At 43.5% G+C, this 26,981-nt stretch overlaps 1 protein-coding gene across 2 annotated transcripts in view; it reads right to left on the minus strand.

Annotated features, from left to right (window-relative positions):
• The window catches only part of STXBP1 (syntaxin binding protein 1), a 67,778-nt gene extending 41,805 nt beyond the window's left edge, over positions 1-25,973 (minus strand). The window contains exon 1 of one of the 2 annotated variants that reach the window (XM_043916809.1): positions 25,723-25,972. In XM_043916809.1, coding sequence (XP_043772744.1) covers positions 25,723-25,759 — 37 coding nt within the window. In that variant the 5' untranslated portion in view covers positions 25,760-25,972. Of the gene's footprint in view, positions 1-25,722 lie in introns of both variants that reach the window. The other variant, XM_043916808.1, reaches the window with a different exon arrangement.
• Between the last annotated feature and the right edge of the window lie 1,008 nt (positions 25,974-26,981).

The following is a 26,981-nucleotide window of genomic DNA, read 5'->3' on the forward strand; positions in this document are numbered from 1 at the left end:
TTTGGTGCCTGACCGGAAGGAGGAGTGCCTCCTCTCTGTGGAAGGATTTAAAGAAATGTGAACTCAGGCCACACTTTGACCAACACTTTGCCCTCCACTTTGACCGACACAGGGACAGGGACTTTCTCTAGTTATTCCAGCTCAGTAGTGGTGGTTCTTCTGAAAGTCGCCCTCTTAAATAAACCTCAGTTGCATGACGGTAGAAGGCTAGTTCTACTTTTACTCTGGCTTCACTGACTATGTTAAAGCCTTTGTGTGAATCACAACAAACTGTGGAAAATTTTTAAAGAGATGGGAATATCAGACCAGCTTACCTGCCTCCTGTGAAACCTGTATGCAGGTTAAGAGGCAACAGTTAGAATCGGACATGGAACAAGGGACTAGCTCCAAATTGGGAAAGGAGTACCTCAAGGCTGTATAGTGTCACCTCGCTCATTTAATTTATATGCAGAGTACATCATGCGAAATGCCAGGCTGGATGAAGCACAAGCTGGAATCAAGATTGCCAGAAGAAATACCAATATGCAGATGACACCACTCTTATTATGGCAGAAAGTGAAGAGGAACTAAACAGTCTCTTGAGGAAAGTGAAAGAGGAGAGTGAAAAAGCTGGCTTAAAACTCAACATTCAAGAAACTAAGATCATGGCATCAGGTCCCATCACTTCATGGCAAATAGATGGGGAAACAATGGAAACAGTGACAGACTTTATTTTCTTGGGCTCCAAAATCACTACAGATGGTGACTGCAGCCATGAAATTAAAAGACACTTGCTCCTTGGAAGAAAAGCTATGACAAACCAAGACATCGTATTAAAAAGCAGTGATACCACTTTGCCAACAAAGGTCCATACAGTCAAAGCTATGGTTTTTCAGTAGTCATGTATGGATATGAGAGTTGGACCATAAAGAAGTCTCAGCACCAAAGAATGGATGCTTTTGAACTGTGGTGTTGGGGAAGACTTTTGAGAGTCCTTTGGACTGCAAAGAAATCAAACCAGTCAATCCTAAAGGAAATCAACCATGAATATTCATTGAAAGAACTGATGGTGAAGCTGAAGCTCCAATACTTTGGCTACCTGATTCGAACAGCTGACCCATTAGAAAAGACCCTGATGCTGGGAAAGATTGAAGACAGAAGGAGAAGACAGAGGACAAGATGGTTCAATGGCATCACTGACGCAATGGACATGAGTTTGAGCAAGCTCCAGGAGATTGTGAAGGACAGGGAACTCTGGTGTGCTGCAGTCCATGGGGTCACAAAGAGTCGGACATGACTGAGTGACTGAACAATAAGGCTACTTAGGCAGACGTCACTCCCACCCTCATGACCAAGAAAGAAATGCCTAAAGCAGCCATGTGCTGTGCTGTGCTGAGTCACTCAGTCATGTCTGACTCTGCGACCCGATGGACTGTAGCCTGCCAGGCTCCTCTGTCTATGGGGATTCTCCAGGCAGCAATACTGGAGTGGTTGCCATGCCATCCTCTAGGGGATCTTTCCAGCCCAGGTCTCCCGCATTGCAGGCAGATTCTTTACCAGCTGAGCCACCAGGGAAGCCCAAGAATACTAGAGTGGGTAGCCTATCCCTTCTCTAGCGGATCTTCCCAAAGCAGGAATCAAACTGGGGTCTCCTGAATTCCAGGCAGATTCTTTACCAGCTGAGCCACCAGGCAAGCCCAAAGCAGCCATACTCCAATTCAAATTAATTTTTAAAAAAGAAAGAGAAAATGTCAAGGGAAGCACTAAAATTAGACAGACCAGGGAAAATCCAGGTTCAGGTATTTGTCAGCTGTGGACCTTGAACAAGTATGAAATTTTTTAGGTTTCAGCTTACTCATCTACAAAATTATAACACTTTAATGATCTGTTGTGAGGGTTAACAAGACAATATGCCTGGGAAGGTATCTGGCAGGTCTGAGGGACAGAGCAAAAGGCACCACTGTGACATCACCATAAAAACATGTTATTCATACAGACAATGAAATAAGAAAATTATAGCACTTCACTTCCACCAATAATGGTTTTTAATATAATATAAAAATCCTAAAAAAAGAAATATATATTTAAAATACAGTTTAAAATAATCACCAAAATATTTAGATATCAAACTCTACATGTATTTCAGCAGAAACTTCTAAATTTCCCTGACCCACAATAAACATGTGAATATGCTTTGGAATAATGGCACCAGTGTATATAAATCTTAAATGTTAATATAGAATTGAAGAGAAGAACCCTTATACCACTTCTAAGGAGACAGACAGTGACCTCTGCTTATCTAGGAAGAGATGCATTAATGCTGAAGCACAAGTCAGTAGACTTCCCAGATAGTAAGATATTTCATGTCACAACAGGGACACTGGGCTGTATTTCAAAGTTGCCATTACTTACCACTGTTCTGAGAACTCCCTTAGACAAGAAAACAAAATAAGGTAAGAGGGACATAGTTATCTGCCTGCAGAAATCATGGGAATCAACTGAAAAAACCAGTAGAAACATTAAAACCTTTAGGAAGGTGGTTGTTGTTGTTTAGTTGCTAAGTTGTGTCCGACTCTTTGCAACCCTATGAACCATAGCCCGCCAGGCTCCTCTGTCCATGGGATTTCCCAGGCAATACTGGAGTGGGTTGCCATTTCCTCCTCCAGGGGATCTTCCTGACCCAGGAACTGAACCCAGGTCTCCTGAATTGGCAGGTGGATTCCTTACCACTGAGCCATCAGAGAGGTAGCAGACACAAAATAAACACGTAGAAACCAAGAGGACTTTCACATGGCAACAATAAGCAGACTCTAGGAAGGCAGCTCCATTGTTCCCCAGTGCACATGGGGCTGGGACTCCACGCCTTGTCAATTCTACTCTATATGCTGCTGGTAATTTTGTTCCGAAGCAACAGCAAGTCTGTTCCTCTTTCCCTGACGGCACTTCAGATATCTGAGGACGGTGACCAAGGCTGTCTTGCTCTGGGCTGAAGATCCTCCCAGCTAAACAAGTGCACCTTCCCGGGTAGACTAAGTTAAGGCTCCACAAAACAGGAAGAAATGGTTCAAATACTTGAAAACAAGCCTTCCTGGTACTCTCAAGTTCCTTCTCTTAGGAAAACCCATGCACACAGAAACTGTTGGCAACTAACTACAAACCTCTTTAATTAAAAAAAAAAAAAAAAATTTACTTGGCTGTGCCAGGTCTTATTTGCAGCATGCAGGTTCTTTAGTTACAGCATGTGGGATCTAGTTTCTGGACCAAAGATCAAACCCAGGCCCCCTGCACTGGGAGCATGGAGTCTTAACCACTGCACCATCAGGGAAGTCCCCTAATCTCTCTAATTTTTTTGACTTTATGATGTTTTAAATAACATAGACGCAGCACATTCTGGTTGAAAAATTAACAAGAGAGAGATGAGTAGCTACAAAGTGACATTCTCTTCCTCACCCCTACTCCTGAGGGGAAACAAACATTCCTGGTATAGGGAGTGCTCTTTCAGATCCTTTGCCAGGCACATCCTGGCAAGCGCGGGGCTCTAACACATAAGCCCATGGCTCCCTGGCACAGGCCTGGGAGGTAAAACAACTTTCAGCGATTCTACTTCTTGGGTGGGTAGGAACACTTCTACTGGAAAGAATTTCAGAGACCATCTAAGGACAGAGTCTAGGCCCTCATTTGGGGATTGAGATGCTCCTAATGAAACACAGCCACAGGGAGTGGGTAAGGGCACCAATGGGTCACTCCAGAGGGAAGCAGGCCTCTGGATCCCCATCCAAATGCCCTCCCACTCCACGCACTCTCTCAGGGGCCAGCATGGACTGGACTCCACACTGGGACCCAGTGTGCTTTTCTTTGCTATCCTGCAGTGATCACCCTGACAAAGTAAAGCAAACTGGCCCAGATGGGTTTTGGAGCCAGATGGTTAAGGTTTACATCCCTGCTGCTCCTCCACTTACTAGACTTGGGACAAGCGATTGAATCTGTGTCACAGTTTCCACATCTATATAATGGGGATGACCACACATGCCTCATAGAGCTACTGTGAGGAGTAAATGATTTGATGTATGTGAGGCACTTAGTTCAATCTTAAAATGGTCCTCAGCACTGTCAGCTACCGCTAGCACCATCAGCATGTTTTAAAGATATCTGACTTTCCTAATAAGGGAGAATCCAATGATTTCAAATTGGTTTCTTATTGCTTCCTCATGCAGTTTGTGACACGTCTCCCGTTCTCCAGTTTCTCTCTATTCAATGACGATGGCTTATTGAACATTTCCGATGTGCCAGACATCATTCCAGGCATTGGAAAAAACCATGATGAACAAGCTAAACAAGATTCCATCCCGAAAGGTGCTTCCATCTGGTGTGGAGAGGAGAGACAGCCAATACACACAGGAGATAAGATCATTCTAGAGAGTGGTGAGTGCTCAGGGGAATTTTTATCTTTTTATAATTTTACTTTTTTATTTGGCTGCACTGGGTCTTCATTGCTTTGCTTGGACTTGCTCTAGTTGTGGTGAGTGGGGGCGACTCTTTGTTGTGGTGCGTGGGCTTCTCATTGTGGTGGCTTCTCTTGCTGCGGAGAGGCCCTAGGCTCACAGGCTTCAGTAGCTGCAGCTCGTGGGCTCAGGAGCTGTGGCGCACGGGCCTTCGTTGCTCCGCAGCATGTGGAATCTTCCCAAACCAAGGATCGAACCCGTCTTCCCTTGCATTGGCAGGCAGATTCTTATCCACTTTACCACGAGGGAAGTCCAGGGAGGAAATTTGAAAGGTTAAAGAACTAGAGCATGATGAGGGCTGGAGAGAGAAGGTCCTCTGAGGGGGTGACGAGGAGGGATCAGCCTAGTGAAGGTGTTAGGGGGAGAGCTCTCCAGGCGCAGGAAGCACAGGTGACACGACCTCAAGTCCAGGTCAAGGATAGGACGGACTAGGGACAGACAGACTAGCAAGCTCGCCAGGGGACAGAGTAGCCCAAGGTGGCTGAGAAGGCAGCAAGCGCTCGCCCACGATCCACGAGTCACTCACTGTATCCAGCTTCTTGAACACTAGGCTTCACTTACTCCCTTTCAAAGATGACGACGCCCTCCCCCTCCCTGCACCCTCCCTTGATCTGTCTCTGGCACCTGGCATAAAATAATGATCTAGCCTATGCCTGCAGGATGAATGAACCCCCCGAATGCACAGCAGAGCAGTGCTTGCTGGGAGTGAAGGAGCAGTTCTGTTCAAGCCTGAGGAAGGTGAGCCCCAGGGCCGCCACTCTCCTGACAGCTCCCCAAGAGGTCTAAGGACACCACCCGTTCTTTCTGGGGTAAAGAAAGTGTTTGAAAATGGCTTGTGATGATGGATGCACAATGGTGCAAATTTACTAAGAGCCATTGAACTGTACCCTTTAAGTGCGTGAATGGTATAGTATGTGAATTGTATCTCAAGAAAGCTATTTTTAAAAAAGAGGGACTGCCCTGGTGGTCCAGTGGTTAAGAATCGGTCTTCCGATGCAGGGAACGATGCAGGTTTGATCCCAGGTTAGGGAACTAAGATGCCACACACTGCGGGGCAACTAAGCCTGCTTGCCACAGCTACTGAGCCTGAGAGCTGCAATGAAAGATCCTGAATGTGCAACTAAGACCTAACGCAGTCAAGTAAATGAATATTTCTTTCAAAGTCATCAGCGAATTTTAGCGGAAAACTTTAAACTCAAATAACAAATGCAGATTTGCTTAATATGGAACTGTTCCATAGCGTCTTCACCTGAAGACAGGTACCCTGGCATACCTCTGTAAGGCATGTTATCTAAAATTATAGCCTATTATAATTTGTATCTGAATTGTACTTTGCAGAAGCAAGAGACTAAAATAGAGACCTCAAATTGTCAGGCATGGGGCAAGAACTGGGTCCTGCTCCCTATTAACTCAGGGCATGCGTGCTAAGTCACTTCAGTCATGTCCAACTCTTTACGACCCCATGGACTGTAGCCTGCCAGGCTCCTCTGTCCATGGGATTCTCCAGGTAAGAATACTCGGGTGGGTAGCCATGCCCTTCTCCAGGGGATCTTCCTGACCCAGAGATCGAACTCGTGGCTCTTTTGTCTTGTGCATTGGCAGGTGGGTTCTTTACCATGGAGCCCCCTGGGAAGCACCCCTATTAACTGCTGAATGACACCTGCTTGATCTGAGAATATTCCTACTGAAGTCTGCTTTTTGGGTGGCAGGAAGGGGAGAGAAGGGAGGAGGTCCCAAGCATTAGACGGGGTGGAGATGGGTGAACGAGGGCGTGGCTGCGTTGCTCTGGTGAGCACTAGGCCAGATGTTACAAAAGACGCACATGTTCAAAACTTGGGCTGCCGCCAGCATCTGAGGGGAGCGTGTGATGATAAATGCCTGCTTTCTGAGAAAACAAATCCTAACCTCACACCCATAAAGATGCTGGACAGTGTTATAGGAATGACTGCTTTCTCTTTCACAGGAAATCCTCATTTCCTATCTCCTTCCCCACCCCTCTTTCATAAGGTTGAGTCAAACGGTTAAGGGGCTAGAAGGTTTCTAACACACAGCTTCATGGACCTTAGAATTTTGATTGGTAGAAAGAAAATCTCAAACTGGGGACAACAGAGGTAGAGAATAGGAGTTTCCGGCCACACTGTAGATACCACGGTCATGTCCCCTTAGCTCCAACCAGAGCTAGTTTCTTCTTCCTGAGGTTGCCTGCACCATGGATAAAAGGAGCTGTGAAGTTACTAGATATACTCAGAAAAATCAATCAAAGTGGGATTCCAAACAATTCATCTCTTCTTCAAATCAATAGCTTAAGATAGTAAATACTATTTGTTTATATTAATATGTTGAAACAAAAAATCAAAGACAAAAAGAAAAATGGTGAAGGGGCAATTAATCTTCCAGGACAGAAAGCACTACTGTTCCTCATAAGTATTGTTTTCTGTTTTGTTTTATTTTAAATTATTTTTATTCTGACTGCACCGGCTCTTAGTTGGGGCACTGGGGATCTAGTTTCCTGACCAGGGATGGAACCTGGGCCCCCCTGCATTGGGAGCTCAGAGTCTTAGCCACTGGACCACCAGGGAGGTCCCATAAATACTGTAGAATAAGGCTGTTTTAAAAGAAAAGACTCAAGAATGAGGGCCAATTTTTTTTTTTTTTTTGAGGGCCAATTTTTATACAAGATAGTAATAAGCATGACATTACTTGGGAAGGATTCTATATTTAAGAAAGAAAGAGAATGCACATTGCCCTCATGCGTTACCAACAGCAGCAGACCTCAACGATTAATATTTCATTTCTGCCAGCCTGTGTCTGTTCATCTGTAAAACACCTTGTCCTCTATCTTTATAGACTGCGAGAATTCTTCTTTGAACTGCAGCGATAGAGAATAATAGATATTTATCTTGATCCTGGCAGGAACCCAAGATGTGGCTAGTATCTTAAATTGGTAGATACAGCAGTTAATGGCTCCGAATCACATTTCTTGACTTAGATGGGAGTTACCCTAAGGACTCAAGGGTTAGGAAAAATATACTTTGGAAAAAAGGGGAGAAGAGTGTTTCATATCATCCCAGAAACTCAGAGCAGACAACAGTCTAGTCTAGTGGTTCTCAATGTGGAGTGATTTGCCCCCCAGGGGACACTCAGCAACGTTTGGAGGTGCTTTTGATCATCATGATTGGAGGGTGCTAGGGGCACCTAGTGGGGCTTCCCAGGTGGTGCTGTGGCAAAGAATTTGCTTGCCAATGAAAGAGGCATGGGTTTGATCCCTGGTTTGGGAAGATTCTCTAGAGAAGGAAACCACTCCAGGATTCTTGCCTGGAGAGTCCCATGAACAGAGAAGCCTGGCGGGCTACAGTCCATGAGGTCACAGAGAGTCAGACACAACTAACTGAGCACGCACACCTATGGGCATTGAGTGGAGAGGGAACAGGGATGCTGCTAAACATCACACAACACACAGGCTCATACAGCCCAAGATGTCAATAGGTACCAAGGTTGAGAAACCCTAATCTAGTCCATTTTATAAAGAAACAGAACCAGACAGCGATCAAGTGACTTCTCCGTGGCAGCGGTGGTAGAAATCACCTTACTTCCAAAGTCTGAGATTCTGACCAGCTCTAGGATTTAACATGTCACAGATCTTCAGGTCTCAGATATTTAAAAATGTGTAATCTCACAGAGCATGACAAGGGCACAAGTGCAGTGCTGCCAGTGGATAGGTGTCCAATGGACAGAAGGCAAAAGCCTTGGGGGGAAGCTTCCAGAAGGCAGGAAGTGCTCCCCCCACCCACACCACCCAACACACACAAAGGTCTAGTTTCAGGAGGGCTGCTACCTTCTCCCAAATCCAGGGGGTTGCTTACGATACCAGGAGAAGAAAACATCCTGCTGGACCTGGGCTCAGGGTCATGCACAGGAAAAGGGTGGAGCCCGGAAAAGAAGAAACACTGAAAATCCAGACGAGATGGCTGAGTTTGTGCAAAATGTTCACCAAATAGGCAGACTGGGTGATCTTCTCCAGTCAGTCTTCCATACTCTATAGAGAACAGAATCTACTTCTTATGTTTTCAATTGGTTTATTAGTTCTGCAATCCCATTTTTTTTTTAATAATTTTAAAAATTTATTTACTTTTGGCTGTGTTGGGTCTTTGTTACTGTGCGTGGGTTTTTCTCTAGTTGCAGTAATCTGGGGCTACTCTCCAGGTGCGGTGCACCAGCTTCTCATTGCAGTGGCTTCTCCTGTTGCAGAGCACGGGCTCTAGACCACAGACAATAGTTGTGGCGCTCAGACCCAGTTGCTCCAAGGCATGTGGGATGTTCCCAGATTGGGGATCGAACCAGCATCTCCTTCATTGGCAGGTGGATTCTTTATCACCAAGCCACCAGAGAAGCTCCAATCCCACTATTTTTTGTTTTCTGTTTCCTTGGCCCGCTTTCCATTTTGCTCTGTTGTTTCACATTACCTCCCATTTGAACTCTTGGTTCATTATTTTTATGTTTGAGTGTGATTTAAATTATTTTCCCTGTAACTGTCTTCGTCCAGAATAAATTCTTTACCTGAGTGTTTATTCCACAATTCTGTCATTTTTCCATATCAAATGTTTACAAAGTTCCTGTGTAGAGTTTTTTGTTTTTGTTTTTTTTCTTTTTTGCTCAAATCGCCTAGACCAGAGGCAATTCTCTCTGGCTGTCTACTTGCACCAAAATGCACAGGTGGGCTATCTTTGCCCCCTCCTCATTTACCTAGGCATGATCTGAAGACTGCCTTCAGAATATGAGTTGTTTCCACATTGGGCCAGTGCCCTTTGCCCAGTCTTCCACTAGGGGATGAGTAGGGGAGAGATGACTGGTGAAATTTGTCTCTCCAAACTGTAATTCAGCAAAATATTCTGGGCCAAAGACCACTCCATTGAGGGTGTATATTGGGGTCCAGGAGGGGATACCCAGTATCAGAAACAATGACTTTACGCTTCACTTGATTTCCTGCTTCACAGTGAACTAATGAGTTAATTCAGCATGAAATTCCTGGATTTGGGATGTCCAAAAGTTTTAAAAATTTATTTTTAATTGGAGGATTACTGCTTTACAATGTTTTGCTGGTTCCTGCTGCATAACAACGTGAATCAGCCATAAGTATACATATATCCCTTCCTCCTGAACCTCCTTCCCATCCCCTCCCCCAGCCCACCCCTCAAGCTCATCACAAAGCACTGGGATGAGCTCTCAGTGTTATAAAGCAACCTCCCACCAGCTAGTTAACACATGGTTAACACACGGAAGTAGTATATACGTTTCAATGCTACTCTCTCAATTCATCCCACCCTCTCCTTCCCCCACCTGTGGCCCATGGGCCAAATTCAGCCTGCTGCTTGTTTCTGTACAGACCTTAAGCTAAGAATGGCCTTTACAATTTTAAAGGGGTAGAGGGAAAAGCAGCAGCAGCAGAGATCACAGATGAGCCACAAAAATGGAAATATTTAAACACACAGCCCTTTATAGAAAAAGTTTCCTGACCCTGGTCTTGCACAATGGATAAGAACAGACCAGTATCGAGGCAAACTTCTATGAAAGTCCAGAACACCAGGACAGAGTGAAAGTTTCAGAGGAGATGATACGGGGCATGTATAAAAGATCAGGAAGTCAATGACTTCAAAAGCACCTTCAAGGCAGCAATGAAAATTAAGATGACAGCAGAGCCAAGTTTCCAAAAGTCTAAAGGCAAACAACCTCCAAGGTAGAGTTCTACGCCCCTCTGCACCATCAGATAAAATAGATATTTTCAGACATCAGATTAAAACAGGTATTTTCAGACATGCAAGGTTTCAATGAAACTACCTCCCTTTTCTCAGAAGCTCCACCAAAATAGCAGAGTAAGCCAAGAAAGGAAGACATGAAATATAGGAGACAGGACAATTCCAAATAAGAGAGGTGAGAAAAAGCCCAGGAGAATGGTGAATGGAAGTCCAGGGTCAACGGGGCTGCACTGGAGGAAGGCAGCCAGTCACTGCAGGAACGTGGCTTTATTTTTATTGCACGGTTACCATGTCCAGTGCTCTTCATTCTGCTGTGTGGAACCAGGTTCCTCTGTGGTATCATTTTGTGCAGTGCAGATCTGTTGATGATGAATTCTTTCAACTTTTTGGAAAATGTTTACCTTGATTTGTTGCTGAGGGATATATTCTCTGGGTATAAAATTCTAGATTAATATTTTGTATTTTTCAGTCCTTCAAGAATACTCCTCTACTGTCTTCTAGCTTAAATTGATTCTGATGAGAAATATGCTGCCATCTTTATCACTCTTCTGTACACAATGTGTCTGCTCTCTGGCTAATCAAACTTTTTATTATTATTATTACTGCTTTTAAGCAATTTGGTGTATGGTGTGTTGCGGTATAGATTTCTTCACATTGCTTATGCCTGACATTCACTGAACCTCTTACATCTGAAAGTTCATAACACTCATCAAATTTGGAAAATGTTCAGCTAACACTTCTTCAAAGATTATCTCTGATCCTCCCATTCTTTTCATCTTTATATGTACTAGGCTCCTTCATACTGTCTCCCATCTCGTTGATACTCTCTTGCTTTAATTCCCTTGATCTTTTTTCTATGTTTCCCTCTGAATAGTTTCTGTTGCTTTGACTTCAAGTATACTCATATTTTCTTCTGCAATGTCTAACCTGTAACCTTAACTTTTAACAAAAAGCATTTGTGTAGAGGGATAAAAACAAAGATGGAAAAAGGTTAACAGTTGTGAAATCCAGGTAGAAGGTAGACGGGTAATCATTATACTATTCTTTCAACTCTCCAGTATGTTGGAAATTTTTCTTAATAAGGGATTGGGGCAGAGGAAAAATGAGGATTCCTCTCCATGAGAAACTGACCAGATCTTTAAGTCTCAGTGAAAGCTTGACAAAGCTTATTACTCTAACTAGAGTTTCAAAGTTCCTTAAAAGTAGGAGAAAGAGACAGAGACAACCCCGTGATGCAATCAAAACATTTAAGTTCAACGTGATCCCCCCAGCAAGATTATGTGAGCTAAAGCAAATTTGAAAACTCTCAGTGACCACCTGATTGCCTCATCTTAAAATCCTGAAGCACTTTTATCCGAAACATGGTGAGGTCTATCGACTGAGTAATTTTAAGTGGTTTGTCTCACAGTAGTCTACTATTGAAAGCCTATAGTGTGAAACTCACATGGAGCAGAGGGAGTCTCTTGTTCGGCACTGTTTTATTTTCTTCAAATCCCTAGCAACTAGTATCAACAATACCCATGTGTCCAGGGACCAGGGAAAAGCCTCTCTCCTTTGCCTCCTGGCTACACCAATGCTCAGGAAGATGGGTGAAAAAAATCCATGAAAGAAGAGGGTCAACAAGCTTTCTTCACCCTGTCACTCCCAGAGTAGGCGCTCTGAAGACCATCTAAGCCTAAGGGTCTCCCTTCTGCCCTCAGCTGACAAACAGAAGTGGCTTTGTTCCTACTGCCATTAAGGAAGTTCATGAGGATCATCTGAGACTGGATTAGAATCAGCTGGAAAGTCCTAAGCTCCCTCTAAGCATGGTATAAGCAACCTTCCCGCCCTCACTATTGTAACACTCCTAGTAGCTTATCCCTCATTGTGAATCTACGCTGGCACAGAACATGAAAATAATACTGTCTTTCCTCAACAGCCACGGATAAGGAAGACCTGCCAATGTCATTCATCCAGCAGACAAGGACAACTCGACTTCCTGCTCCGAATGAGTCTGGACCAGATGCTCCTACGATTTCTTCCCAGAGCCAAGACTCTATGATTTGATGGCATCTTGACACAGCATAACACACAAATCCTCAGAGCCTTGCATTACAACTGGCTACAATCATTTCCTCTTTCCTCCTCAAAACAATCCTGAACAATGAGGTTCAGATAGCCAGGGTCTGACTTTAAGACACAGGGGAAACACCACGGTGAGAAGTCCTGAAAAGTTTCCAGCTGCCAAGCCCCCCAGCCTGGAGAGTAGAGATTTCATCGCTGAATGAAGCCTCAGGCTTGCTCTGGGACAATCTGAGGGTGGGCCCGGGGAGCCACCAAATTGGAGACACTGTTTGGCTAGCCTTGGACTCTCAAGCCCCGCTGGCTACTCTTCTTGTGCCTGGGTGTAAATATCAGAATCCCCCGGGATGGGAAGTGGGAGAACCCAGGCCCTCATCTCACCCTGCACCCCTTCCTCTGTGATCTGATCCACTCCTACAGCTTCCAACACCTGAGGACGCCCCAGCCCCAGTGTCTGGTCCAGACCTCCTGCATGCCTGCCCTTAGACAGTCCATAGGCACCAGAAACACAGCACCTATGAAAGGGAACCTTTCCCAGCAAACCTGTTTCTTCTCCTTCATTCATCTTAGTGAACAGCACGGCCTACTCATGGGCTGCAGAAGCCAGAAAACTGGGAATCTTCCCCAACGCCATCTCTTCACCCTCTGCATTCAATCGATCACCATAACCTGATGTTTCTACCTCCAAAGACACCTTCAGGTCCCTTTACTTCTCTCCACCTGCCACTACTGCTCTATCCCTGGCAGTGATCCCCATTCCCACCATCACCACCATAGCTCCTAACCCAACCCTCCATCCAGTCTCCAAACAGTAACTCAAGGTCTTTCTCAACGAGAACCAAACCATGTCTCTCCCCAACCAAAAGCCTTCCGTGGCTTCCCAGTGCTCCTGGAATAGGCATATAGGTCCTTCGTAAGGACAGAAAGCCCTGAGCATGCCTCCATCTCCTGTCTGCATACTCCCTCAGCTCCAGCCAGGCTGAACCTTTCTCATATTCTTGCCAAACCTGGACACTTCTCTACGGGACTTACTCTCCCCCAGACCCCGTCAATATCACCCTCCTCCTGGCCAGCTCCCCCAACCTCCTCCAGGTCTCCCTTGGCCTCTCTCCCTCCCCTGGCCTCTTTGGGGGCTCTGCCATGTGCTGTAACATCACCACACCACAGTGCCCCCTCTTAAGGCATTTAACCCGATGTATTACCATGGCCTGTGTGAATTTCCCTAGGACCAGGTCTCCTCATACACCACCACCTCTGCTGCTCTCAATACAACTTCTGGCACATAGGAGAGAGTGCAGAAATATTGGTTAAATGAACAAAAACATTTGGTCCCAGAGGCCTCAGAAACATGATGAAATGGAAACAAGCCATGACATATGGTCCTGGGTTTCTCTGACATCTCAGCAGTCCTCCAAACTAACTGCTGGAGACTCTGATTTAAACCTGTCTCTTCACAACTAGGCACGAATTTTTTTCTAAAGCCCCCCCCCTTTTTTTTTATATTTGGTTACACTGGGTCTTCATTGCTACATGGACTTCTCATTGTGGTGGCCTCTCTTGTTGTGGAACACAGGCTCTAGGGCCAGCAGACTTCAGTAGCTGCAGCAGGATGGCTTGGTATTTGTGGCTCGTGTGCTCCAGAGCACAGGCTCAGTAGCTGTGGTATACGGGCTTGCTCTGCGGCCTCTGGGATATTCTCAGATCGGGGATCGAACCTGTGTCCCCTGCATTGGCAGGTGGATTCTTATCCACTGTACCATCAGAGAAGTCCTCTAATGATTTTTTAAAATTTTGTTTGTTTTCCTCTGCTTTTTTCCATATCTCTCTAAATTTTTTTTGTTCCTAAGAATAAAATAAGCTTTCCTAGTATGATAATTACTTAATATCTCATTCACTTCCTGCAAGTTCAGCTCTCAAGCCAAATCATTAGTAGACATTTAAAGTGAAATGTCAATGGCCTGTAAGAAACACAAGGAAAGGAATATTGGAGATCTGCTCTGTGACAGCATGTAATTTGAGCCATTAGTAGTTCTTATTCTGGAGCCCCAGAGACATATATTAAGATCAGATCAGTGTATCTCAGAAGCAATTGTTTTAACCAACACAAACTTTTCCAAAGAGCACTGAGTGGGCAACAGCTAGCTGCTACCTGGCAATTATCAGATCCTGTGTCTATCAAAACTATAAGAGATATGTCTCCTTGACTCTGCTAAGGTTTTATTCATAACCTTGAGCAGACAAGCTTATCTCAGGAATTACAACTGTAAAATAATAACAACCCCTTATAGTGACTCATTGTTTTCTGAGTAATTGTTTGTATTATTATCTAATGCAAGCCTTAAAAGAATTCTGTGATGCTGGGATTAGAATTTCCAATTGAAAAAGAGGTTAAATAACATGTCCAGGTTACCCAGTCACTAGGGGTTGGAACTGGGGCTGTCAGCTGGATGTTTTGTCTGACCACAACTCTTTGCACTCCACAACACCACTTCTCATTGATTAAAAGAAATTTTTTTAATAATAATAATAATAAAGCCTGGTGACAATAAGCAAGTAAAACTCATACTTGCTGAAATTCAAATGAAGTCTTGATGACTTCCTTGGTGGTCCAGTGGTTAAGAATCTGCCTTCCAATGCAGGGAATGTGGGTTTGATCCCTGGTTGGGGAACTAAGATCCCACATGCCAAGGGGCAACTAAGCCTACAAGCTACAGCTACTGAGACCCCCATGCTGCAAGGACAGCCAGTGCGCTGCAAGGAAGACCCAGCACAGCCAGAAAAAGATTAAAAAAAAAGTCTTGGCTATCTCACCCTAACTTTAGTTCCAGCAACAGACCTGCTCAGAAGCAATTGATTGGAACACTCAAATCAGAGGATGGCCTTGGGGATTCTACAAGTACTTCTCATAGAGGCAAGCCACAGGACTAAGGTTCACGATTTATGGCCATTGAGTTGCCAGTGATAACTATAGGATTTGGTCTGACTACTCCACTAAAGAAAAGATTCTTCATTAGCAGCCAAACACCTGTTTGTCTAAGAGGTGCTGTGTGCCAAGAACACCAGAGGGAAAATCTTTTGGTGCACATTCAAAAAGCCCTTTGTGGCAGATACGCTCTCTTACATCTGATGGGTAACACATGGATGATCCCTGAGTCCCAAACCACTTCTTATGGAAATTTTACCCCAGATTAAACTACTTATCACCCCATCACAAGAGTAACAGCTAGTTCACAACAAAGAATACTGCATGTTAAGAGACTTGGGAGGGGTTGCAGGGAGCGTATGGGATTCAGCCAAAGCTGTACTCAAATGAAGTCATATCCTTAGATGCTTTTATTAGAAAAAAAATAACCAAGCGTTTGATTCAAGAAATTAGAATAAGAACACATACACACAGACACACACCACAGAAGGAAGAAACAGATTTTTCCAAAAGACAAAACAGACAAATCTCTTTTTCCATGAAAATACTACTACTAACAGGGTAGAATGAGAAAAGAGATCACAACTACTGATGCAGAAGATATTTTTTAAATTATACAAATCTAGTTCAATATTAATAAATTTGAGAATTTTAGGTTGAAAGGCCTATCTTTATAAGAAAATGTAAATTGCCAAAATTGATTCAAGAAGCAGCAGGGAGCCTGAATAAATAAATAATAATCAAATACATTTAAAAGACTGGCAAATATTTATCCTCTTTCCTCTAAAAAGCAGCAAATTCAAAAATTTTTATGAATAAATCATTCCTAACATTCAGGAAAAGGAATGTCCATGTTATTTGATCTATTCTGGAACACACAAAATGATAAAAAACTTCCCAATTCAATTCATTGAAAAAGTGAGAAATTCTGATGCAGAAGATCTGAAAAAGATGAAAGAGAGAGAGAGGGAGAGACAGAGGAATTACATATATATATATATATATATATATGTTAAGTATGTATATATATACATACTTAAAATACATAGTATTTAGTTGTTCATTCCAAATATTTATTGAGTGCCCACTATGGACCAGCACTGTTTTAGATGCTGGGGATACAGCAATGAATAAAACAAGTCTATGCTCTTATAGAACTTACATTTGGCTGGTGGAGGCCAGGATAAGCAAACAAATAAAACAGTAAGTGTGAAACGTCAGATTTGACAATTCAGCATGGTGAGGGGGATGAAAATTATATAAATTTCAATTTTATATAATCAGAGCAGAGCTCACTGGTGAGGTGGCCTTTGACCAGGGACCTAAAAGACTTAAGGGAACAAGCACGTAGATGTGTGAAAGAAGAACATTTCAGACACAGGTAACAACAAATGCAAAGCCCTGAGGTGGGAACATACTTGGAATGATCAAAGAGCAGCAAGAAGACTCCAATACTAGTGAATTAGATGCGAAAATATTAAGCAGAATTTAATAAGCAAAATAATAAGCAGAATAAATTCTGCATCAGAATTTCTCACTCCTGAAAAACAGTGTGTGTGTCAAGAAAGTTTATTTCAGAATATAATGATGGCTCAATATTATACTTAATTATATTACATTACTAGATTAAATGAGAAAAACTATATGGTCATTTCAAAAGAAACTACACCAGTAGTTGATCCTGATTTTAAAAACAAAACAAATTTGGGGGTGGGTAGGAGAGAGGGAGGGGATATATGTATACTTATGGCTGATTCACAATGCTGTATAGCAGAAACCAGCACAACACTGTAAAGCCATTATACTTCAATTAAAAATAAATTAAAACAAACAAACAAAACAAAAACTCAAAATAAGCTGGAACTGAAAGGAAGTAACTTGGATGTCACTCCCTTAGGGAAGCTTTCTCTAATCTCCCCATGCTTACACCAGACTAGTGCCTTGTATCACTGTAATTCTTATCACAATTGTAACTAACAAATGACTTGTATTAACTGTAAGACTACCATATTAGAATCCTTTTACAAAGTGAGGCATTTCAAAAATATGACACTTTTAATTAATAAACTCGGAATGAAGATTCAATTAGAGCATTCAACAATTTTTAAAATTTAAATGAACGGTCTAAAAGGGCATAGGATGACAGTTATAACAAGAATAAGTTGTTTTTACTAAAACTACACAGAAAAATAAAGAAGGTAGAAGATGAAAGAAATAGGCAAACTGGTCAGATTGAAGTGTATACTTATTCATTGAGGCTTTCCACCTTTACATTTAAAAGATAGAGTAAAAACAGTAATTTCGAATGAAAATAACATGTGGATTAAAATGCAAATCGAACAATCTAATTTAAAAATGGGCAAAGTGTTTGTGTAGACACCTCTCCAAAGAAGATACATAAGGTCAGTGAAAGTGAAAGTGTTAGTCACTGAGTTGTGTCTGACTCTTTTCGATCCCACGGACTGTAGCCTACCTGGCTCCTCTGTTCATGGAATTCTCCAGGCAAGAATACTGGAGTGGGTAGTCATTCCCTTCTGCAGGGGATCTTCCCAATCTAGGGATGGAACCCAGGTCTCCCACATTGCAGGCAGATTCTTTACCATCTGAGCCATCAGGGAAGCCATAAATGGTCAACAAGCCCATGAAAAAATGTTCAGTATCACTAGCCATTAAGGAAATACAAATCAAAACCACAATGGGATACCACTTCACAACAACTAGGATGACTATAATAAAAAAGACAGATAATAACATGTGCTGCTAAGGATATTATGAAATAGGAACCCTCATACACTACTAGTGGTGCAGTCACTTTGGGAAACAATTTAGCAGGGCCTCAAAAAGTTAGTTACATTTCCCAGCAATTCTATTCCTAGGTATCTACCCAAGGGAACTGAAAACACATTACAAAAATAATAAATATAGCATAAATTTTTTAAATCCATGAACATAGTATATCTTTTCATTTATTTAAGCTTTGATATCTTTCATCATGTAGCTTTCAGCATGCAGATCTGGAACACATTCTTTTTGATTTACACCCAAGTGTTTCATGTTTTTTGTTCTACTCTAAATGATACTAATTTAGATTTCAATTTCTAATTGTTCATTGCTAGTATATAGACATACAATATAATTTTGTAAATTGACTTTGTATTCTGCAACTGTGGTAAACTATCTGCAATTCTCCTTAGCATACTGTTGCTCCCTTATTTGTGAAGCTAAGAATTTTTATTTTCACTCTGAAATATAGAAAAGAAACTAAAATACTAAAAGTAAACTTAAAATGTCAATTCTCAAACTGATCTACAGATTCAAGACAATTCCAAACAGAATCCCAGAAGAATTTTTTAAATAGAAATCAACAAGCTCATTCTAAAATTTACATGGAAAAGCAAATGAACTAAAAGAACAAAGCCAATTTTGAAAAAGAAAAACAAAGCTGGAGGACTCAAAATATCTGGTTTCCAGTCTTACTTTAAAGCTATAGTAATTGAGTCATAGTGGATTAGTGAAAGCATACATACAGATCAAGGAAACAGAACAAGGACTCCAAAAATAGACCCACCCAAAGATGGTCAATTGATTCTCAACAGAGAACAAAGACAATTCAATGAAGAAAAAGGATAGTCTTTTCAACAAATGGTGCTGGAACAACTGGACACTCACAAAAATATTTACATGTACATAAAAATGAAAAAAACATTTACACAACATTTTGTGTATTACATATACACAAAAATGAACTTTGATCATAATTCACAATATATAAGATTAACTCAAAATAGATCAAAGACTAAATATAAAGCCTAAAGCTATAAAACATCCACAGGAAAACACAGAAAAAAAAAACCAAAAATCTTTGTGAATTTGGATTATGTAAAGATTTCTTAGATAGGATACCAAAAGTACAATTCATAAAAGAAAAAATGGATAAACTGGACTTCATAAAAATTTAGAATTTCTTCTCTTTGAAAAATACTGTTAATAGAATAAAAAGACACGTCACAAACTGTGAGAAAATATTTGTAATTCATGTATCTGACAAAGACATGTACCCAGAATGCATAGAAAACCCCTCAAAAATCAATAATAAGAAAACAGACAAACCAATAAAAAATATGCAAAAGATTTAGATGTTCCACCAAAGAAGATACATATGGCAAATAAATACAAGAAAAAATGCTTAACACCATTAGTTATTAGAAAAATGAAAATTAAAATCATGAGATACAACTAACTAGGAAAAGGGCTAAAATTTTTTAAACTGACAATACCAAGGACTAACAAGGATGCTGGTAAAAACTGTAAAATGGCTACAGCCACTCTGGGAAATAATTTGACAATTTCTTGTAAGGTTAAATACACACTTACCACATAACCTATTAATCCCGCTCCTACAATTCATGGGGTCACAAAGAGTTGGACACAACTGAGTGACTGAACTGAACTGAACCGAAGTATGTATATGTATCCAAGTGATACGTTCCTACAAAACCTGTGAATGTTTCTAGAAACATTATAGAAGCACTTGCAATTGCCCAGAGCTGGAATAATTCAAATGTCCTTAAGCTGAGGAATGGAGAAACAAATTGTTACATATTCATACAACAGAAGAGCAGCCAGCAATGAGAAGGAGCAAACTACAGATACATGCAATATGGATGATTCTCAAATGCCTTATGTTAAGTTAAAGAAGGCACATTCAAAAAGCATGTACGGTATGCCTCCACTGTTAGGACAGTCAGTGCTCACCAGGGGCTCGGGGTGGTAGCACAAGGGAATTCAGAGAGTGATGACCTGTTCCGTATTTTGATTACTGTGGTGGTCATATGACAGCTGGTAAATCTGAAATCTGAAGAACTGTTCACTAAGAAGGGTAAATTTTACTTAGGCAAATTATTTTGTTGTTGTTGTTTAGCTGTTAAGTCATGCCCAGCTCTTTCACAACCCCACGAACTGTAGCCTGCCAGGTTCCTCTGCCCATGGGATTTCCCAGGCAAGAATATTGGGGTAGGTTGCCCTTTCCTTCTCCAGGCAATCAGGGCTGGAACCCACGTCTCCTGCTTGGCAGGTGGGTCCTTTTACCACTGAGCCACCAGGGAAGACCTATGCAAATTATACCTTAAAATGGAAAAAACACGACATGAATTTAATATATTTCAAAATACACTTAAATTATTTGTATGCTATCCAAGGTTTCTTTTTTTTAAAAAAGTATAAGAATGAATGAAAATCACTTCAATTTAGGTGTTCTCTCAACTTCTGACCCATCCTATGACTCATGGCCCCATCTGAAAAAGGTATGCATTTTATGTACCCACACTCTCCTCCAAAACTGAAACTACATTCTCTTCCCAAAGAATGTGATTCTTATAAACTAACATGGGGAGAAACTGCTAATAGTTAGGAAACAAGAAAAGCAGTACATTTTGTAATTCATGAATCTTTGAAACACTCTGACAAAACTTCAGGGAACAAGAGTAAAATTTGGATTTGTAAATTACAGCATGGATTGACATAACTGAAGCATCATCCATTAACATGACATAGCCATAGAATCGGAGAAGGCAATGGCACCCACTCCAGTACTCTTGCCTGGAAAATCCCACGGGCAGAGGAGCCTGGCGGGCTGCAGTCCATGGGGTCGCTAAGAGTTGGACAAGACTGAGCGACTTCACTTTCACTTTTCACTTTCATGCATTGGAGAAGGAAATGGCAACCCACTCCAGTGTTCTTGCCTGGAGAATCCCAGGGACGGGGGAACCTGGTGGGCTGCCATCTATGGGGTCGCACAGAGTCGGACACGACTGAAGCCACTTAGCAGCAGCAGCAGCAGCAGACATAGAATGCCTGGCGGGGCAGGAGGAGGAATGAAATTCTCCTTTCTCTTGCAATCTCCTTACAAAGTAGAGAGCAGAAAAAACAAACAAAACCCTACATTTATAGAAAGAAATTAAAGGGGGAAAAGTAAAGAAATGAGCAGAATGGGAAACAAAAGTTGGGTGTGGTTATTAATCATCCATATGTTCTTCAGGTCTATTCTTCCATTTTCCAGCTCATCTGCACCTCACACAGGAAGTTTACCCAAGACTTTACTTTCTCCCCCAAAACCGTGGCCCCACAGGATATAGGTAGCCTATCTCTTCTTGAAATCCTCTAACACTTGTACTGACACTCTTGTGGATCTTGTCATAATGATAGGATTGACTAAAAGAACTGTTTTGTTGTTCAGTTGCTAAGTTGTGTCCCACTCTTTGTGACCCCATGGACTGCATGCAGCACACCAAGGCTCCTCTGTCCTCCACTATCTCCCCAAGTTTGCTCAAACTCATGTACATTGAGTCGATGATGCCATCCAACTATCTCATTCTCTGTCACCCCCTTCTCCTCCTGCCCTCAATTTTTCCCAGCATCAGGGTCTTTTCCAATGAGTCAGCTGTTCACATCAGGTGGCCAAATTATTGGAGCTTCAGCATCAGCCCTTCCAATGAAGATTCATGGATGATTTCCTTTAGGATTGGCTGGTTTGGTCTCCTTGCTGTCCAAGGGACTCTCAAGAGTCTTCTACAGCACTACAGTTCAAAAGCATCAAGAACTGTATTAGATGCTATACCCGCACTATTTCTTTTAAAACTCATAGAACCACACAAGGTAGGTGCTATTATTACCGATTTTATAGATGGAGAAACTGAGGCAAAAAAGGATTCTATTATTTCCCAAAGCCACACAGCTAATAGTAGCAGATCAGAATTTTATTCCAGGTGGTCCAAATCCAGAGTTCTTTCTCTGAATCACTACACATAAAGATGCATCCAACATTCACCCAACATTTACGAGGACAAAGTACTAACTGTCATAGTAAAGACAGATTTAAGAGTAATAGGAGATCCTATTTTCCCCTCAAAGAGCTTCTGGTCTAGTTGGGTGAGACCAACACAAAGAAGCACGATAACTGGTTATACCCTAAGTGTGTCAGCAGAGTGACAGGAAAGGGGGCACAGGATTGTCTGTGTCTGTCACAACAGTGTGAGATGGTCCCATGTTTGAGTGTCCCTGTATTACCACATAATTCCTACCAGGCTCTCAACAGATCTTTGTTGAATGAACAGCTAACACTGACCCATATCCTCTACTTTTGTTGTACCTGTACCTATTGTCACCCACTGAGCATGGGTCTTTATCTAATATATTCATCCCTGCCCAGTTCAGTTCAGTCGGTCAGTCGTGTCCGACTCTTTGCGATCCCATGGACTGCAGCACGCCAGGCCTCCCTGTCCATCCCCAACTCCTGTAGCTTACTCAGACTCATGTCCATTGAAAGACACGGCAGGAAAGATATGACAGGAAGCCACAAACTACATTTATCTTGCTTGTAATCATATATCTTTAAAAACACTGATTCATTCTATGAATATCTATTGACAGCCAACTATGACCAGCCACCGACAATTTTTGGTATGGGATACAGGGATGAATCATGTAGTCATGTATGGATGTGAGAGTTGGGCTATAAAGAAAGCTGAGTGCCCAAGAATTGATGCTTTTGAACTGTGGTGTTGGAGAAGACTCTTGAGAGTCCCTTGGACTGCAAGGAGATCCAACCAGTCCATCCTAAAGGAGATCAGTCCTGAATATTCACAGGAAGGACTGATGCTGAAGCTGAAGCTCCAATACTTTGACCACCTGATGTGAAGAACTGACTCATCTGAAAAGACCCTGATGCTGGGAAAGATTGAAGGTGGGAGAAGGGGATGACAGAGGATGAGATGGTTGGATGGCATCATCGACTCAATGGACATGAGTCTGAGTAAACTCCGGGAGTTGGTGATGGACAGGGAGGCCTGGCGTGCTGCAGTCCATGGGGTCGCAAAGAGTCGGATACGACTGAGTGACTGAACTGAACTGAACTGAACAGGGATGAATATGTTAGATAAAGACCCATGCTCTCCCAGAAGCAACATTCAAAGGGATGAAACAATCAAACAAGTACCAAAAGCAAAAAACCACCCCCAAAACTAAATAACATCACTTCATATAATTTTAAGTGCAATGAAAAAAATAAAATTAGGGAGTATGATAAACAGTGACTATGAGGTGTTAATTTTTAGATTGGGAAGACCAGGTTGTGAAGGTGACCTTTAAACTGGGACTTTGGTTAAAAAAATCTTTGGTTTATTTTTTTAAAAGAAAAAAGCAAAGCTAGAAACTGTTCCAAAATTAGGAGTCAAAGTTAACAGAATCCTTTATGTCACTGACAAAGAATTGCAAAAATATTTTTTCCAAAATTTTTACCTAACTCAATTGTTATAGAAATAGAATGCTATTTACACATTCACCAATTTTATGTAAAATTAACTTTTTATTTTTTTGTAAACAGTGGCTTTGTTTCAGAAAATAAATTCTGACCATATGGCATATTGGTGTTTTTTTGATACTTGCTTCTAAAAAAAGCTGTTGGGGGCGGGGGGCGGGGGGCTACCTGCATGAACAAGCATCACAGTAAAAGAACACAGAAATGTGATTTCCAGAACACTTGCTTCAAGGATTCTGTTTTAAAAGCACCTCATTCGAATATAACATTAGAAAGAATGTAACATTCAACAGAACATTCCATATTTCACAACCCTTTAGAAAGCATATTGGGAGGAAATGGTATACCTAGAAAAATGAAGAAAGTTATTATTATTATTATTAACTAATATTGCAAGGAAATGGACACCAGGTTTTAGGAAATTAATTAACGCTGATTTTGGCAAGTCATTTAACTGCTCTGAGCCTCCATTTCTTTCCCACGGGTAAAATGAGGGTATTGACATTAGAAGATCCCTAGGGGTCCTTCCAGTCCTAAGCGCTTTGATTGGCCTTTAAAATAGAACGTACGTGATTTGGAACCTTTACCGAATGGGGTAAGCAGGTGTTGTCGTGGGCACTTTTTAAAAAAACTTGCTCATTTGGGTTTCAGTGTTTATAACAATTTTCTCCTGGAGTAATAGGTCAGATAAGATTGTATAACTGGGAAAATTTTGTATATATCAACGTAAAGACCGAATAAGAAGATACAGCGATGCCCAAAAGGACCATCACAGTCAAAAATCCAATCTGACAGCCAGAAAGAGAGGAATTGCTCTAATTGGAGAGAATCGTTGGAAAGGAAACGGTCATTTCCACCATTTTTCTTCTATTTCCTTTCTTATCCTCTCCCACAGAGAAAAGTCCACTTTTAATTCTCTCTCGATTGCAAAAAGACGGCAAAAACCACAGCAATCCTCTCCCGTTTTCTGTTAAAGATAACGGGCAAAATATTGAAGAGGCACTATTTGCCTACACAAGATCGCCAAGCTTATTTAGCACCAGAGACGCCGTTTTCCAAATATGCCCACCGTCAGCCCTCACTCCGCTGCAACCCCACAATCTCCATCATCCATTTTTTAAAAATCCATTTAAGTCGAGCCTTTCATCCAAACCCAAGAACGACCATTTCCTCCCTGCAAGAGGGGTTTGCACTGCCCGAAATCAAGCCCCGGCTGAATCCTGCGAACAGGCAGACCGCAGACTGCGGTGCTGGGCAGGGCCACTCCTCCCGCGCATCCTAGAGCTCTCCCTGTCTCCCAGGTGATCGAAGACGGTTCAGGACCCTGAGAAGACCCCGCCCTCGAAGCCAAGACCCCGGCTCGGGAGGAGGAGCCGGGTGGCCTCGGCCCGGCAGAGCGAAGCCTTTGGAAACAAACAGGCTTTCTCTCCCGCTGCCAGGAGTTGGCCCCTGGGCGAGCGAGCGGTGCGCCAGAGCCCCGCGGCGCGCGGAGCCGCCGCTCCCAGGTGGGTCTCTGCGGCCGGGGACCGCGGCTCCGGCTCCCGGGGAGGGATCTAGAGGGAAGCGGGAAGCGGGCAGGATGCAGGCCGAGATCTGGCTCGTCACGACTCCAAGGAGGAGGGTGGGAAAGAGCGAGGGATTGAGGATGGAAAGAGGAGTGGAATCGAGGAGCTTGCGGGAATAAAGAAGGCGAGGAGAAGGAGAGGGGGAAATGGGGAGAAAGCACTCGGGGTGACGGAGGGGGATGGAGGGGAGGATAACAGGCCGCAGTGGGGGTTAAAGGCGAAGTGAAGGGGGAGACGTGGAGCGATGGGGTTGGAGGGAGATGCAGGTAAAGACCGAAGGGAGGGATGGGGCGAAGAGGGGAGGGCTGCGATGAGGGGTCAGGGATGCGGCGAAGGCGGGGCGGGGCGGGGGGAGAAGGAGGAGGAATGCGGGAAGAGCAGAGCGGGGGAAGAAGGGACGAGGGCCGCAGGAGGCCAGGAGGGACTTCCCTCCGAAGAAGGCGGCGCCGGGATAACGGGACCCTCCTAACCTGGGAGCCTCAGGCCGAGCGGGGAGCGAGAGGCGAGAGCGGAGGTGGCGGGCAGGCGTGGGGGGGGGGGGGCGAGCTGCGGGCAGGTACCGAGCCCGGCTTCCCCCCGGCAGCCGTAGCCGCCGCCTGCGGGGAGGAAACCCGACTCCACTTACTCTCTCCGACCACCGCCTTGAGGCCGATGGGGGCCATCGCGCCGCGCGAGTCTCTGGGCTCCTGGCCTCCTCACGCGAAGCCCGTCGACACCGCCGCCTCCCCGGGTCGTCTGCGCGCTCTGCTGGATGCCGCCCGCCGCCCCTGCAGCCGCGGCTCGGGAGCGACTGACGCGCGGGCGCGGCGCGGGAGCGCGGCGCGAGCAAAGCCAGAGCGAGGCTGCCGACCCGCCGGCGCGCGCTCGGGGGCGGGCCCGGCGGGAGGGGCGGGGTCTCGCACCGCCGTCGGCGTCACCCGCGCGCCTCCGCCAATCGCACTGCGGCCCGGAGGCTAGGCCCCGCCCCCCGAGATGCGGCTGGACGCGAGGCGGTCCCTGGCTGGCGAGAAAGCCGCGCCCTCCCCCTCACCTCACGCGCCGCGCGCGCGGCCCGGCCGCCGCGCGCTCCCAGCGCGCTGGGTCCTAAGGTCCTCTCCGCAGCCTCCGCACCTGAATCCCCGGCCTCCTGGGAGCTTTCCATCACCCCCCTTCACTCCCCCTCGCCCACAAAAGGAACTCGGAGGCTAGATCTCTTAGTAGTAGTATCCACTCCCCATGGCAATGTAACGTGAGCTTTATTGACACCATCTCTATTTGGGTACCCATATCCATAAGTCCACCATCCACTGAGCTCTTACATGCATCAGCTCATTAAATCCTCACAATAATTGGACATTGTTTTTAACCTCCATTTTCAGGTGAAAAAAAAAAAAATAGGCTCAGAAACTGAGCACTAGACTTTGTCTTAGGTTGTGCATCATTCATTAGCAAATATTTATTTTTCTCTCACTACTGTATTTAAACCACTATTCTAGGCATTGGATCTCCAACCATGTACAAGGCAGACATAATCCTAGTCTTTGGGCAACCAAAGTCTAGAAATACCTAGGTGCCAAATAGAATAGGACTATGCTGTGGGACAACTCTGGTCAGTATATCTTTCCTAGAGTCCACATTTACCAAAGTGGTCCCATGTCAGTTTTTGCTAGATTTAACTTGTGGGGGAGATTGCTTTTGAAATATGAGACAGGGCTCCCCTCTGACTTCAAAGAAAAATGAGTTGAGCCAATCAAAAGTCAAAAAGGACAAGAGAACTAGTCTTAAAAATCAATGAATACTCATTACATTCTTGGAACAGCTCTGTGAGCTAGGTCCTTTTCTTAATGTTGTTAAGAAATATAACATTTTAGATATGAGGAAATTGAGACTCAGGGAAGATAAGTG

Source organism: Cervus elaphus, chromosome 11, assembly GCF_910594005.1.
Source record: "Cervus elaphus chromosome 11, mCerEla1.1, whole genome shotgun sequence".
Taxonomy (NCBI): Eukaryota; Metazoa; Chordata; class Mammalia; order Artiodactyla; family Cervidae; genus Cervus; species Cervus elaphus.